The sequence below is a fragment of the Furipterus horrens genome, unplaced genomic scaffold (genome assembly GCF_987537825.1).
Source record: "Furipterus horrens unplaced genomic scaffold, mFurHor1.1.pri manual_scaffold_6, whole genome shotgun sequence".
NCBI classification, from domain to species: domain Eukaryota; kingdom Metazoa; phylum Chordata; class Mammalia; order Chiroptera; family Furipteridae; genus Furipterus; species Furipterus horrens.
In genome coordinates, this window is record NW_028327176.1 from 182399505 (window position 1) to 182414002 (window position 14498).

General features: G+C 42.3%; 1 protein-coding gene across 2 annotated transcripts in view; it reads left to right on the forward strand.

The window, feature by feature from the left end:
- The window catches only part of PLEKHG1 (pleckstrin homology and RhoGEF domain containing G1), a 128881-nt gene that overhangs the window by 83820 nt on the left and 30563 nt on the right, over window positions 1-14498 (forward strand). For both annotated transcript variants that reach the window (XM_090279976.1, XM_090279975.1), the window contains exons 4-6: window positions 2407-2476; window positions 10049-10095; window positions 14075-14225. In XM_090279976.1, the coding sequence (XP_090136102.1) occupies window positions 2407-2476; window positions 10049-10095; window positions 14075-14225 (268 nt within the window). The remainder of the gene's footprint in view (window positions 1-2406; window positions 2477-10048; window positions 10096-14074; window positions 14226-14498) is intronic.

Sequence of the window (14498 nt, forward strand, 5' to 3'; positions counted from 1 at the left end):
CACAGATTTTTAGAAAACCAATTTTACTACGCTTCTCACTCATGTTTTCGGTGTGTTGGCATTATTTTACATTTTTGCACATCTCTTTACTCTCTAACTTACTAGAAGACAGCAGGATTCTCGTATCTGTTTCAGGTCATACATCCTCTGGAGAAGTCCACAAGGCTCTCGCAGGAGAATGAGGGGGTAGGGATAGAGTAGCTTTATGGAAGTAGTGGTCTTCTGGACCTCCTGAATGGGTCTCAGGACCCCGGGGGTCACTTTGAAAACTGGTGTTCAAGAATATTTCCCAAATATTCCAATTGGCTCTGTTCATGAAAAAGATCCGCCCAAAAGCCACCCATCACGGAATTTCAGAACTGTGTTAACGAAGAGAGAACTCTACAAGCGTCCAGAATAGAGGAACAGGTCACATGGAACCTGGATCATAAATCAGGATTCATGAGGCAACAGATTGTTTCCTGAATACTCAGAGAAAATGAATTCCAACCAAGAACTCTATCCGCTGACCTAATCAGCCAAGTGTGACGGGAGAACATGTTGCCATAGAAAGAGTCTCACAACATGGATGGAACTAGAGAGAATTATGCTTAGTGAAATAAGCCAGGCAAAGAAAGAAAAATACCATATGCTATCACCCAATACAGGAAACTAAAGAACAACACAAACGAACTAAATAGAACAAGGAGCAGAATAACAGTCAATAGTGGGGGAGGGAGAGAAGGGGCGTAATTAAGGGAAGGGTCTAGTCAAGGAACGTGTATAAATGACTCATGAACATGGACAACGGGGAGGGATATGATTGTGGGAGAAGGGGTGGGCTGGGTTGGGGGGAGCAATGGGGAAAAAAGGGACAACTGTAATTGAAAAATCAAAAAAAAAAAGAAAGAAAGAAAGAGTCTCAGAAAATTTACCACCTATGACCCTTACTCAGAATGCTGCTGGGTGTCGTAATCTCCCAAAGGAGGGAATACATCCGAAATGGCATCTAAGAGATGCCATTTTCCAATACAGAAGCTAGGGGAAGGGCATCATCAGGATAGTGCTGGGAGAGAGACCCCGCAGGCCTGGAGGACAGCCTATTCAGTCAGGTAGGAGCAGAAGGACACAGGGCTCCCGGAGGGAGGTCACCAGGGAAGAATGCACCCAATGGGTAATCTGACGTTTGCATACGGTGAGACGAGACTTACCCTTCTGGCACAAACTTGGAGAATAAATTTATGGTTTGTACTTTGACCCAAAGCACAAAAAAAAAAAAAAAAAAAAAAGAGAGAGACAGAGAGACCATTTTAAATGCAAGGTAAACATGGTTGTACAAGCAAGGGAATGTAGTTATGGTATACTGCAGGGCTCAGCTGAGAGTAATATTTCAAATGCAATGATATCTAAAAATGTAAGCGCTGACTTGAATCAAATTTTGTAATAACTCATTGAGAAGATGGGAGGAATTCAGAAGTCAGTAATGTGTAAAACTGAAAAGTAATGAAAATACAGTGTCAGCACATTTAAAAACAAGGAAACAGCAGAGACATAACAGCTGAAAATTCTTCTAGAGAGCGGCAATCAAAGATGGGAAACAATGAAGAACTATGTAATTTTTTTATTAAATATGTCATGCACAGCTAATTAAACATTTAACATAGTAAAATGTATATCAATACAACTTATATGAAGTGCAGTTTGGAAATACATTAACATTCACCCTGAGAATGCCCTTTGACCCAGCAATTCCATTTGTAGAATTTTATCCAACAATAGGAAATTAGTTAAATTAATTATGCTATATCCACCCAATGAAATATTATGTAGTCACTTCAAATCATGAATCATTAAAAAATAATATAGATTTACATCTACGAAAAGATATTTTCTTCCCTAATATATCTTTCATATAGAGCTCTAGCTTTGTTTAAAATTTTATAATTGTTAGTAGGATTTTTCATTAAATATCTGACTCATCCAATGGATTCCAAGCTCCAGGAGACCAGGGATCAAATCTCTGCTCACCGAAGTATTTGCTCTTAGTACTTGCACAATACCTGGTACCGGGAAAGCTGTTTGATGAATGAATGAGTGTGTGTGTGTGTGTGTGTGTGTGTGTGTGTGTGTGTGTGTGAGCACCTGTGCAGACAATGAGAAACATCTAGAAGACTTAAATGTTAGTCAGAGCTTATCTCTGGGTGGAAGAGTTATAGATTGGACCAATGTTTAAATTCTTACTCCATCATGACCTTGGGCAAGTCCTTATCTAAGCCTCAAATATAATGACAATAGGTCCTCAGTAATCCAATTAAATAATGCAGTTGTAAAAGCCATATGAATGTTTAAACTTCTAGTTATATAAAATGTCCTCAACGGTAAAGACTACAATCTAATATTTTCTTTTTTCTTTCTTTTTTTTATTAGCGAACTTTTGCAAGATTTGGAAAACTGTGAAAATGACCCTGTGGCCATAGCAGAATGTTTTGTGTCCAAGGTAAGCAGGGCTCGTTTCTCCTGGGCCAGCCAAGACAGATACAGAGTACAAATTGTTTTCATTTTAAAGTTAAAATGACTTGTTTGTTCCATGTCAGGTGAAGCTCGCCACTAATCTCTCTCGCTCTGGTTTCATTCTTTCTTTTCTTTTTCATACTCAGCAAGGAAGAAATAAATTCTGTTACTGTCCCCAGTAAATTAGGAAATACTAACAGTTGTTTCCCTGGAATTCATATAGTAACTGAATGATGTTACTCATCTTTCCTAGAGGGGGGAAAAATCCTTTAAATTTGGGAAAAGGAAAGTTGGACTAGAAGAATGTTAGAAAACTAAATAAATAAAAAACACCACTAGACCAGTTAGACTATAAGTATTTTATGTACATAATATATATGGCACTAGCCTAGGCTATATAGTTATCATTTAGGGGATAAAGAGAAGCAGAATTATTCTCTTACGTCTTAAGAATGCATTCTTATTTGTCTTAAGCTGTATCGATGGTTTAGAAAAATACAAGGAATGAATCTGACTTTTAAAAACTCGAGTGACAGTTGGCTCGTTCTCTGTGTGGGGATAGGAGATAGGAATCTGAAATACACAAGGCAACCCCTTCCAACCCATTACTTTCTGGAAGTGCTGCCTACTCTATATGAATCTTAGCTTAAGTTTCTTTGAAAAATTCAACAGCTTTTGTTGGGGAAACCTCTAGCAGAAACTGTTTTGCAGCAAAACTGTGATTTCTGCAGTAGCAGTCGTTTCACATGTACAAAGGTTTGAACAAAGCTCATGATGGTACTTGGGGACCCGCTGAGAATCGGCACCTCTTTCCAAGCTCCTGAGTCCTCTGCATGCCCAGTAGGAGCTTGGACATGTCCTCTTAGCCTGACCTGGCTCCGGACTTGTTCCACGGGGTCATTTGTGAGAGCTGCAGATTCATCCGTTGGTTCGGGATCCAAACATAGCACTTGGGGCTTTCCTGAAGGGTAGCTCCTTAAAAGCAGTTGATGGCCACGTGATAAAACACTCCTGACTTCGTGGATGTGTTAAGTTGTGAAATGTTTGTGCACCGCAACTGCATACAGTTCTCTTCACAAGTTGCCTGGGTCCTAATTAATTCTCCTAAAGGGTAGGAGTTTGAAAAAGAGAGGGAAAATGAAAGCCGGAGAAATGGGTCAAACGATATGCCAAGTATATCAAAGAAGATATGTTAAAATAACCACAGCACATAAACAACATAGAGGCTTTTGGAAACGTTCGGGCTTTTACTGGTAACTGTAATCACAAGTTGATTAAAGACGGTCCAGCATATGCTTAGCTCTGGCTTAATTATTCACATAAAAGTTTGTTTATGTGCCATGTTGCCAACTCCCAAATCTTATTTTTCATTGTAATATTGCCAAGTTTAATTAGAAGACTGACTTTCGGCACTGCACACTCTCACGAGTAAGCAGGGAATGGCGAGGGAGTGTCTGCTTCCGGCGCAACTGCTTTTCACTCAGCACCCTGAAATTCAGGAGATGGTACGTTTTCTGAAACACGACCTGCTGCTCCGCTCTGGGGAGGAATGGAACATCGCGTTAATTGACAGGCTATTAATGAAAGAAGGAAAGCTGGCGCTTGACTTGGGCTTTTATCTGAATCAGTGGGGCCTACACGGAGATTCATCTTTGACCTTGCTCTTGTGGTCTGCGGAGGTTCCAGAAACCCGTACTGACGACAGGGGAGTACAGTGTGGCCTTCTTACCTGCTGCTCATAACGAACAGGAGTGCAGAGGGTGTGCTTCTGAGGGACAGAGATCAAAGGTCCCTGCTGGGCAGGCCAAGCTGCCTCCCACCTGAGCATTTGTCTGCTCCTAGGACTTTAGAAACACCTGCAGCGGGTTTTCCTGTTTCCTGCCTTTACCTCAACCCTCATTTCCATCCCTTATCTTGACTGTCACCTGGGCTGACCCTCATCGACACTGAGCAAGGGGACAGAGTTTGTCCTCAGAGGTGCAACCTCCCCTTACTAACCTCCTCCTCTCCGTTGATGGATGGCCTGCCTCCCCATTCCAGTGCCCAGACGTGCACACATGTGTGCACACACACCCCCGCCCACTCACTGAGAGTATTCCCAGGAAGTGCTGATATCTCGTATTCATGTCAGGCCACTGTTGCCTTACCCATGCGCTCTTTGTATATGAGGCCTTTCTCATAGTGTCCAGGGAAACTTCCAGGCATCGGGTGTGTGTGTGTGTGAGAGAGAGAGAGAGAGAGAAAAAGAGAGAGAGATCCTATGGCAGAAGATACCCTCAAATCATTCAGATTGTCTCTGATTAGTCATTTAATAATGACTCAGTTGAACAGCCCTGTCTTACATTTTTGTTTTTTCATAGTGAACTGTCTTATTTCTACATCATCTCTAATTGCGCTTTAAGAGAGTTGAATAACCAGAAGGAAACATCTATTTTTTTTAGTTTCTTTACCCTTGCCTTCTTTTCCCCTAAATACTTCTGAAAGGGATTTTGGCTGGCATATATCAATAAGCATTTAAGGATTAACTAAATAGGAACTATAGATTTTTGTGTAAAACTGTTGTTTGAAATACTCACAGATCTTACAAATCTAAGATTGCATATACATTTGATTCTATATTAAAAATATATAGCCAATTTAAATCAAATCCCTCAAATTTAATATAGGACTAGCGTCATGATGTCACAAAATACACAGAAATTTAATTGCACAGAAGTCTTGAGGCTTTATTAGGGACAGGTCTATGGAGGTAAGATATATGATATAATTTAGACATTTTCATTGAGGTCATTGTTTTTAAGTTTGGTATTTTAAATGATCCTAAACTTCTCAGAAGTTAAGGAAAGATAACCAGATACTGTTCACTCCCAGGCTGAGCGTAGAGGAAACAGGAAAGAAGCAAGAGGCTGAGAGTGTGTGAGCAAACACAGAGCAAGGCTCCAGTCTGACATGAACTTACTAGATGATCTTGGGCAGATGACTTGGCTTTTCTCATCTATGGAGTCAGGGCTGGAAACTCCGGTGCCCTCAGGAGCTGAGCAGGTGGACATAGTGCATGAGTGGGAGGCTGTAGCCATCTGGGTACTTGCCTGGTCTCATGGGGACATAACTGTCATGTGAATCTGTGGGCCCAGGACCACAGGATCAACTACTTTCTCAGGAGAATTCAGAAATCAAGATATTTTTGTCATCTAACTTTTAGAAGTTGGCAACTCATTAGTATCTTTTTCCAGTACTATGCCTGAAAATTTGGCAGCCTTCTAAGTTGGCGAGGTCACGGAGAAAGAGGTACTCCCACAATTATGGGAAAACAAAATGGCACAGACCCATGGGAAGACCATTCGGCTCTATCTAGCAAAACTATGTCTGAACACCCTTTAACCCAACAGGTCTACTTCCAGAAATCTGCCCCAAAGAGACTGTGACAAAAATTCAATAAGTGGGATGCTATTCTTTGCAGTAATAACTGTTATAATGTATAGATATATACAATTTATAGGAACACGTATAGTAGACGTGTGTATATATATACATGTACAGAAATACATAGAACAGCCCGAATGTCCACAAACAAGAATCTTGTTTAGTAAACACATACTAGAGTACTAGGAAGCAATAAAAGCAAATAAAGAATATCTCTGTATACTGCTAGGCAGGGGTGGGGGCGTACAAGGAAGAAGGGATACAAATATGTGTAGCACTGTGGTTCTCAAAGTGTGGTCCCTGGACAAGCCCTATCTAGGAACTTGTCTGAAAGCAAATTTGTAGGACCCACCTCAGCCCTACTAAGTCAGAAACTCTGGGGTGCTTGCTACCCAGTATCTGTGTTTTTATGAGCCCTCCGGGTGATTCTGAAACACACTCAAGTTTGCAAGTCACTGGTGTGGCTTGTTTTATTTATCTAAGAATGAGGAAGGATATGCCTGTATTTAAATGTGTATTTTAAAAAAAGGATAAGCTGTACAATTAAAAGTTGGCATCTTGTAAGGGAAAGGGAGAAAATAAATGAATGGAAAGGAATAGAAGCTAGACTTCTTTCCATATGCAGTTCCTTGCAGAGTTGAGTTTGAAACCATGTGCATATTTTACATAATTATAAAGCAAAATTAAAGTTTAAAACAGCAGTCTCCAGAAATTGAAAGCAAAATGAAATGAGCCTAATTGTGTATCCAGTTTGTGATATAATCACGCAGAGGAAATTTCAGCTGATTAAAAAATATGCTGTAGGCAATACATCCTTAACCGTTTTCTGTAATGATAGCACCTATGGTGGTGATGGTATTTTATCCTGAAATTATCAAGTGTATTGTGGATAAAGCAAATGAGCATTAATGTTAGTGTCCTTGAGCACTGGAATCTGGTAGGAAAAAGAAAATACAGAGTAAGAGTAAAGCTAATAAAAACTATCGTTGTGAATCTGAATTGCAAGCATTAGTGTGAGCTAAAGGATACATTTTATCTTTAAAAAACACCCTTTTCCTAACTCTGTCCATTGAAAAGGCCTAGCAATAATAACCTAGCACCAAGAGTATCCCTAATGCTCACATTGTGGCTTCCAAATACTGTTCCTAACAAAGGCCTCCGGGGCTCCGGGAAGAATGAATGAGGCAAGGGAATATATAGGATGGCCTGGAACATCTGGTCACATCAGGAAACAAGGAAGCTTCTGGAGGCTGTAGGTCAGGTCACAAATCCTCAAGAAGAGGTACCTGCTGGCCAAGAATGGGGCCATTTGAGTATCAGCAAAGAGAATTAACTCAAAATAGTGCAAATCATTAACTATGTTTATATTCATGAATTCATTGTGATATTTTTTAAAAAATCTTAGCCCTTTGAGGGTGCTAGAGAAGGAATGCATTATTTTGAAAATCAAGGAAAAGGATCAAGTATTGATCTTGCCTTTCCTACACAAACCACTAACTGCTGGGTAACAAACAGTTAATATAAGAAAGTTCTTTTTTAAGAAAGATTCTGCTAGTAAATGAAGAAGGAATAGTAGAGTTAGAAATATCACCACTTTTCAACCCCTGATGGCTGGCTAGATCTAGGCTGTAATTAATCAATAGTGATTTACATCACAGAAAAGGGAGCCAGCCAGCCATTATGTGCCTCCCAATGGAGATGGAAATACAGTATAACCTGTGATGTATTCCTGCCAAACTACAGAACCTAAATCTGAACAAACTCCTTTAATTTTTTAATTTTTAAAAATGTTATTGCACTTTTTGGCATTACCATTTAAACCCCTTATGCTCCCCTCCCCCAGCAATCACTCTTGTCCATGCCCATGAGTCCTTCTTCCTTTTTGCTCCATCCTTCTACCTCCTAACCACCCCCACTCACATTGCTGTCATCCTGCTCTCCATCTATGAGTCTGTCTCTATTTCGCTTTGAACAAACTCCTTTTAAATCACAAGGAGTGGAGGGAACAGGGGAACATATTCAAGGAAGCCATAGAGATGTAATCAGCAAAATTGCAACTGCAAGGACAAACCATTCTGGCTTCTTCAACAACTAAGTTAGAAAGGGAAAAAGATAGAGGGGGAGCTTATAGACTACAAGAGACCTAAGAGCTACCAATCAGTGGCTGTGTATAGATGTCATTTGGATTCCAAATCAAACAGGCAAACGTTAAAAAAAAAGAAAGAGGAAAAAAAATAGAAGCTATGAATAGTGCTTGATGAATTTTCATGATATTGTGAAATTATTTAACTATGATGATGGTAATGGGGTGATGCTCCTTTTTAAAAGACCTTATATTTAGAGATATATACTAAATATTTACAAGTGAAATGAAATGTCTAGAATTTGAGTGACGAGGAAGCTGGGGAGTAGGAGGATCCAGACAATGAGTTAATGATACTGAGTTTGGGGGATAGATACTTGGGGATTCATTGTACCATCCTCTCTGCTTTTATATATGCTTGAATTTTCTATACTAAAAAAAATTTTTTAATCTAATCCTATTTGAGTTTAACAGGAGGGATTCCAAATCGGAATTCCTTTTAAATCAGAAAAATTAACTAACTAGAGCACTGAAGTTCCAAAAAAGTAAAACAATAGGCACTATGGAGAGTAATTCATCGGCCTTGGACTGTTTACTCTGACTGCCTGTTTTACAATGAAAGTTTTAGAAACACGGAGGATGCCACCTCACCCACGCATCTGCAAAGCACTTTCCCTTGGCATTTGAGGGAAAAAAATTGTCACGGACTTTGAAAATGATCAAAAGTGTTTTGGGTGCCCTCAATAGAAAACCTTCAGTAACCCTCATCTTAACAGAGTCCCCGCACCTCTGTCTTTGAGCGAGCTCACCACTCTGTGCCTTGCACATAACCTACAGCAACACGAAGTAAATGATCTTGGCCACAGACGTGCGAATGAATACTGTCCCGTGGAGAGACTGTTGATTTGTTTACCCACCCACCTCTACAGAAAAAGCCACTTTTGTGTCATTCGTAAATTCATGTCAGTATTCCCCATTGACCCAAGTGCGACACTTTTATTTCTTCTTCGATCCAGTTGTAATATCTTGCTATTTTCCTCATTAATTAAGATGTTAAATAAAATCTTTGACAGTGTTCATGTTATATTTGAGTGGAAGTCATGGTTTTACCTTTTAAAACAATTACCCTTTAAGAGCAAGAAGTATTGATTGACTCTTCCCAATATTTGATCATGTGACTAGACATCTGAAAGACTAAAAGATACTAGGGAGCTGGGCATCTGATCATAGTGAAAGGCAAGAGCCCCACATTGGTTAGCCAAACCTATTGACAGAGGCATTGCTGCCATGCTAGATCCATACAGATGAGTAGACTTGGATCCTGCTCTCAAATAATCTTCGACTTGGCATGTGAGAGGAGGATTCAGTAGTTCAACAAATATTATATACCTGATGAGCACAATATGGTACCTACATGGCAGAAACTCACAGCCTGGCATGGGAGACAGACAGGTACACAGAAAATGTCACTGTCATTGGGTAAATGCCACAATAGAGGTACGTGTAGGGTTTTGTGGAAGCCCAAAAGCTTAAGGAAGGCTCCTTGGAGGAAATAAAAGTCTTAAGTTCAATGGCAAAGGATGCAGAGTGGCTCTCCTGCCAAAAAGGCGGGGAGGACGGTGGGAAGAGGTAACTGCAGGTACCTAGGGCAGCTTTCTCATGCCCTGCACATGCTTCTAATACGTTCTTACCACATGCCATTTCAATTACCTACTTACATTTCTCTCCCACACTGCAAATCTACCAAAGGACTGTGAGCACCTGGGCAGAAATGGTATTTTCTTCCTCGTCCTCTTTACCTTCGAATTTACGTAACACAGCACATGCTCAGTAAGTGTTTATTGAACTCAAATGACTTCAAGTGCATGTGGATTCTAGGTATAACACAAGGTAGATAGAACAGTGCTAACGATGGCGCAGAGACTCAGGAGACAAGCAAATGTTATCCGAGAAACAAAGTTAAAGGCAGGAATGCTGTTTCCTTTTATCGCTTTTAAGTGAATGTTGCTGTCTGCTTTTTGGCCTATAAAAGTCTCTCTGGTTTCCTTGCAGAGTGAAGAGTTCCACATTTACACCCAGTATTGCACGAACTACCCGAGGTACGCTTCGTAAATGTGCGGGAGCACTTTTCTTCACTTTCGTGTTCTTTCAAGTCGATCAGTCGGATAGGCGTTGGTGTCAGGCATTAGGTGCCTGGCTCTGTGCTGGATACAGTGGGAAAACTGGAAATCCTGCTGAGAATGGGTTACGGGGCGTAGGGGGGCAGATCTGACCCATCCAGGCGTCGGGCTCTCAGCAGAGCCAGGGTAGGGAGAATCATGCAGGACCTTCAAAGAGACCAAAAAGGTTACTAGGTGTCCTTCAGTGGAAACCAACTAAACCAGTGTATTTGGCTAGAAGTCTTGTCTATTAACCTTCTCGTATGTGTGCTGTGTTTTTAAAAATATCAGAAACATTGCTATTAAGTGTATATAATCTGGCTGGGAAGGAAATACGTTATATTTTTGCTACCTAAGCTCTATGAACTGTGTAAGTTTCATGGAGTTCAGAGAAAGGAAAGATCCTGATGAGCTTAGGTGAGAAGAGAGGACCCTGGTCTCCCCTGGATCACTGCCTCCGTGTCGCTTATGCAGGGAGCGCTGGCAGGCGGGCCGTTCAGGGAGCAGCCCCTGGACAGTACACGGGCCATCGCAGGAAGGGAGTCTTTTTGTGCGCAAGACATTTATTGAGCACTTACTGATTCCTAATCACTGTGTAAAATGCTGTAAGTAATACACGTTGCTGAGTTTAACTTCCACGCAATCCAGAGATGTCCAGGGATTAAAGCAAAGCAGGAGAGCCATCACTGTGCTGAGCACGTAATAGGTCCCCCACCTACGCTAGTTTGCCATCACCCTGCCCCCTCCCCACTGCGTGGATGAAGTAATGAGGCTCCAGTAGGTTTACTGACTTTACACGGGTCACATAGCTGATGCGTGGCCCCGCGAGGACTCTCCAGCCTCACACCTCATACTACTAGATCCTTGTAAGGTTTCTGGAGCTTTTTGATCTGCACCCCATGCCCAGTCCCAATGCCTTTTCGTGGTCAGTCTCCCCCATGATCCTTGAGCTGTTATCCCAGCCGGGAAGATGAGAGCTGGGAAGATTCTATATGCTCTCGGCCAGTCATGGGAGAGACATGTCCCTGAGGATCACATGGGTGGCGGGCCCCACCTGGAAGAGAAGCAGCAGGCTGAGCCCCTAATGGTGCTGCAATGGGAAGAACAAATTGGACCCTTGCACAAGTGGCCCCAGAAAGCTAGCGTAGATTAAAAGGTACAGGGTCAGGGGCTGGGTCTTTCTGATGGCAGGACACCTTCCACTGGGGGACTTTAGTCTCCTCCTCTAGGCATCGGTCAGGATGTGGGGATGTAGTGATTTATTTGGTTGGTGGCCAACCATACTTACCCCGGGTTTCTCTAAAAACAAAACAAAACAAAACAGTTACCTACAAATTAGTACACTCGTCACATCTGCCCATCTGTAGACCCACCCCTAGTTCACAGTTTCACTTAAGCAATGTTCTCCCCTGAAGTGTCCACAGCTCTGCAGAGGACACCAGGAAGTTGTAGGATGCCCCACGGAATAAATCCCTGGGGCTTACGCTGAAAGCCAGAACCGACCCACACCCTCAGGCAGGGCTATCAGGGAGCAACAGCTCACCCTCTTCCTGAGGGAAAAGAAACGACACTTAGACTCTGTGGAATCCACCAAGCTCTGGACCTGATGATGGGTCTCTGGGGCACCTGAAGGGCTTCTTGGGAGCTGATAGCTGCATCAATCTCATTACACACAGGCCATTTGAAGAAAGATCTTCTGAATTTGCAGTTTCCGAAGTTTATATTAAGATTTTCCTGAGTTAGTAATAAGAATGGAGAGTACAATGTAAAGGCACCTTTTTATACACTGGGCTTCTTTTTTCCGGGTTGGGGAAAGGCAAGATCGTTTGTGCCGGAACATTTTTAAGAGCCTGTCATTGATGGAGCCTGGTCCCAAGCTTGGTGCATGTTGATGAGAAGTGGGAACTACATCCCTTGCCTTCTAGCAGTTTATATCCTTGTGAGGGCCAGGACCCAACTGATAGCAGTAGTGGAATACAGTAGTCCCTCGCTATATTGCGGTTCACTTACTGCGAGATTTAAAAAAATATTATATTTAATTATTTATCACAGATTTTTCGCTATATCGCGGGATTTTGTGGTACTGTATACATATGTTGTTAAAGTTACGTAGATTTAAGAGTGTAGAATAAATGTAAGGTTCCTACTTCACGGGGGGTGGGGGGGTCCGGAACCTAATACCCGCTATAAGTGAGGGGTAATAAAGAGCGAGTTAGAGACGATCAAATTAATAAATACAGATTAATATAGTACGAACTCAGTAATGCACAACAGAAGCAAAAGATATCGAGATAAAGGAGTAGTAAGTCCCCGTGAAGAATGTTAAGGACACTTTCTTGGAGGAAGTGACTTTTTATTTTGAATCTGACATGAGGAAGGAAAAAAATGTGTTAGAGATACTTGAAAGACATTCTCATAACAAAATTTTTCAAAAGACATTTTCAGTGAAACAGGCATGTCCACTTCTTGTCCAATTCTGTGGTTTCCATATTCATAGAAGATTTTTTCCTCTCGTTCCCTTGTCTCCAGTTTGCTCCTGAAGCCCAAAGCTTCCTTTCCTGTCTTAAGCCAAGAAGGCAGGTGTTCCAGCCCATCTGACAACTTTTCTTCCCCCTTCAGATGCAGGCTGGTGATATTAAATGTCGCCAGCACAGCTTGACAGATGTCCACCTTCTTCATACCAGTCACGCCCCAGTGGTTTCTCTGTGAGGAGACGCAAGGCCGCCCCGTTCCCCCCGGGAGGGGCCCAGACCCAGTTAGGTCGTTGTCCTCAGATGTCGCCTCATGCCCTGAATCCGGAGTTCAGGGTGCTCAGGACCGTGGCAGGTTTCTTACCTTTGGACAGGAGCTGCAGCCCGCAGGTGGCCCGTGGCTACTGAGCAGCTGATCCTGACTCTGAAGAACCTGACAAAAGGTTCTTGGTTACAGAGTGAAAAACAGTATTGAAATCTCAGGTTAGGGGGGAAATAAACCCGTGTGAATAGATATTTCTCAAAGCAGATGGGCTCCAAAGGGATTCTAAGAGCTTAATTAGGAGACCTGCGTTGTACTTCCTTTCTAGGAGTTTTATTTTGTTGTTTGGCTCTCTCTGATCTTCTCAATGAATCCTGAAAACAGATTACTGACTTGGGGAAAAATTACTGCCACCTGCTTCCTAAAGTTTCAATTTATGTGTGGCTACACAAGCCCACTAGCTCGCTTTATGTATACAATCTGAGCATTGTTTCAGCCATTCTCCTAGGATGCTGGGGGGCCATGCTTATTACCTTTGGGGAGCTGGGAGAGAGAAGGCATTCTGACCCTCTTTTCTAATACACTCCGTAAGGAGCAACACTATCCAGCTGTTTCAGAAGCTGTCTTTAGAATAAGTAGTAGAGCCACTTAGAGGTGGAAAGAGGGATCTGTTCAAAGATTCTCAAAGGGAAGTTGACCTTCAGGACAAGGTCTCTGAAGACCTGCACGTAATGTCCTGCAGTTTGTGTATTATACAAAGACAACAGCAGAAGGGGTGACAAGAAGGGGTGACAAGAAGGGGCTCCTTTTTCTTAGTACAAAGTGCCTCCTCCTTGCAGTCTAACCGGTGGACACTGACTCCAGCTGTGTGGTTTGAGCACTGTACAAAGACACCCAGGTGGGCACAGCTGGGGACTAACAGCCAAGGGAACCCCCTTTTCTAGGCCACATATCCTTCTAGGGGCCGAATCCCTGGAAGGAAGGAACACTGTCATCCCGGGTTAGAGTGCCTTTTGCTAATTAACTCCCCTGGAGGGACACCTTTGTCTAACTTACCCAGAGGCCTCCTTGTCTAGCTATAGCCGGGTTGCTTCCCTACCTGTTTTAGGGCATTTACACCTACATGCACCTAAAACTTGAATAGCCATGTTAAGCATTACAATAACAATAGTCATTCTTCTTGCAGATCTGTGGCTGTGTTAACAGAGTGCATGAGGAACAAGACCCTGGCCAAATTCTTCAGGGAGCGTCAGGAAACTTTGAAACGCTCACTGCCTCTGGGGTCCTATCTCTTGAAGCCTGTTCAGCGGATTCTCAAGTATCACCTCCTTTTGCATGTAAGTTTCTGCCTGCGCTCGAGTTCTTTCCAGAGGATGGGGATTAAGTGTGTATATATTAGGTTTAGGGGAAAAAAGATCAGAAAAGGCTGCGGACATATGGAAACGTTTTCCACACTCATACTTTACAACTGACTAATCTGCTTTGAGGAATTAGAGATATTTATGTTCGAGGCCCGCAGCCCTTTCACGGCTCCAGTAACGGTTCATTTTAGCTCTGATTTGGAGAGGGCTCAGGAGCACCTCACTCTGGGCGGAGACAGTTTCAGGCAG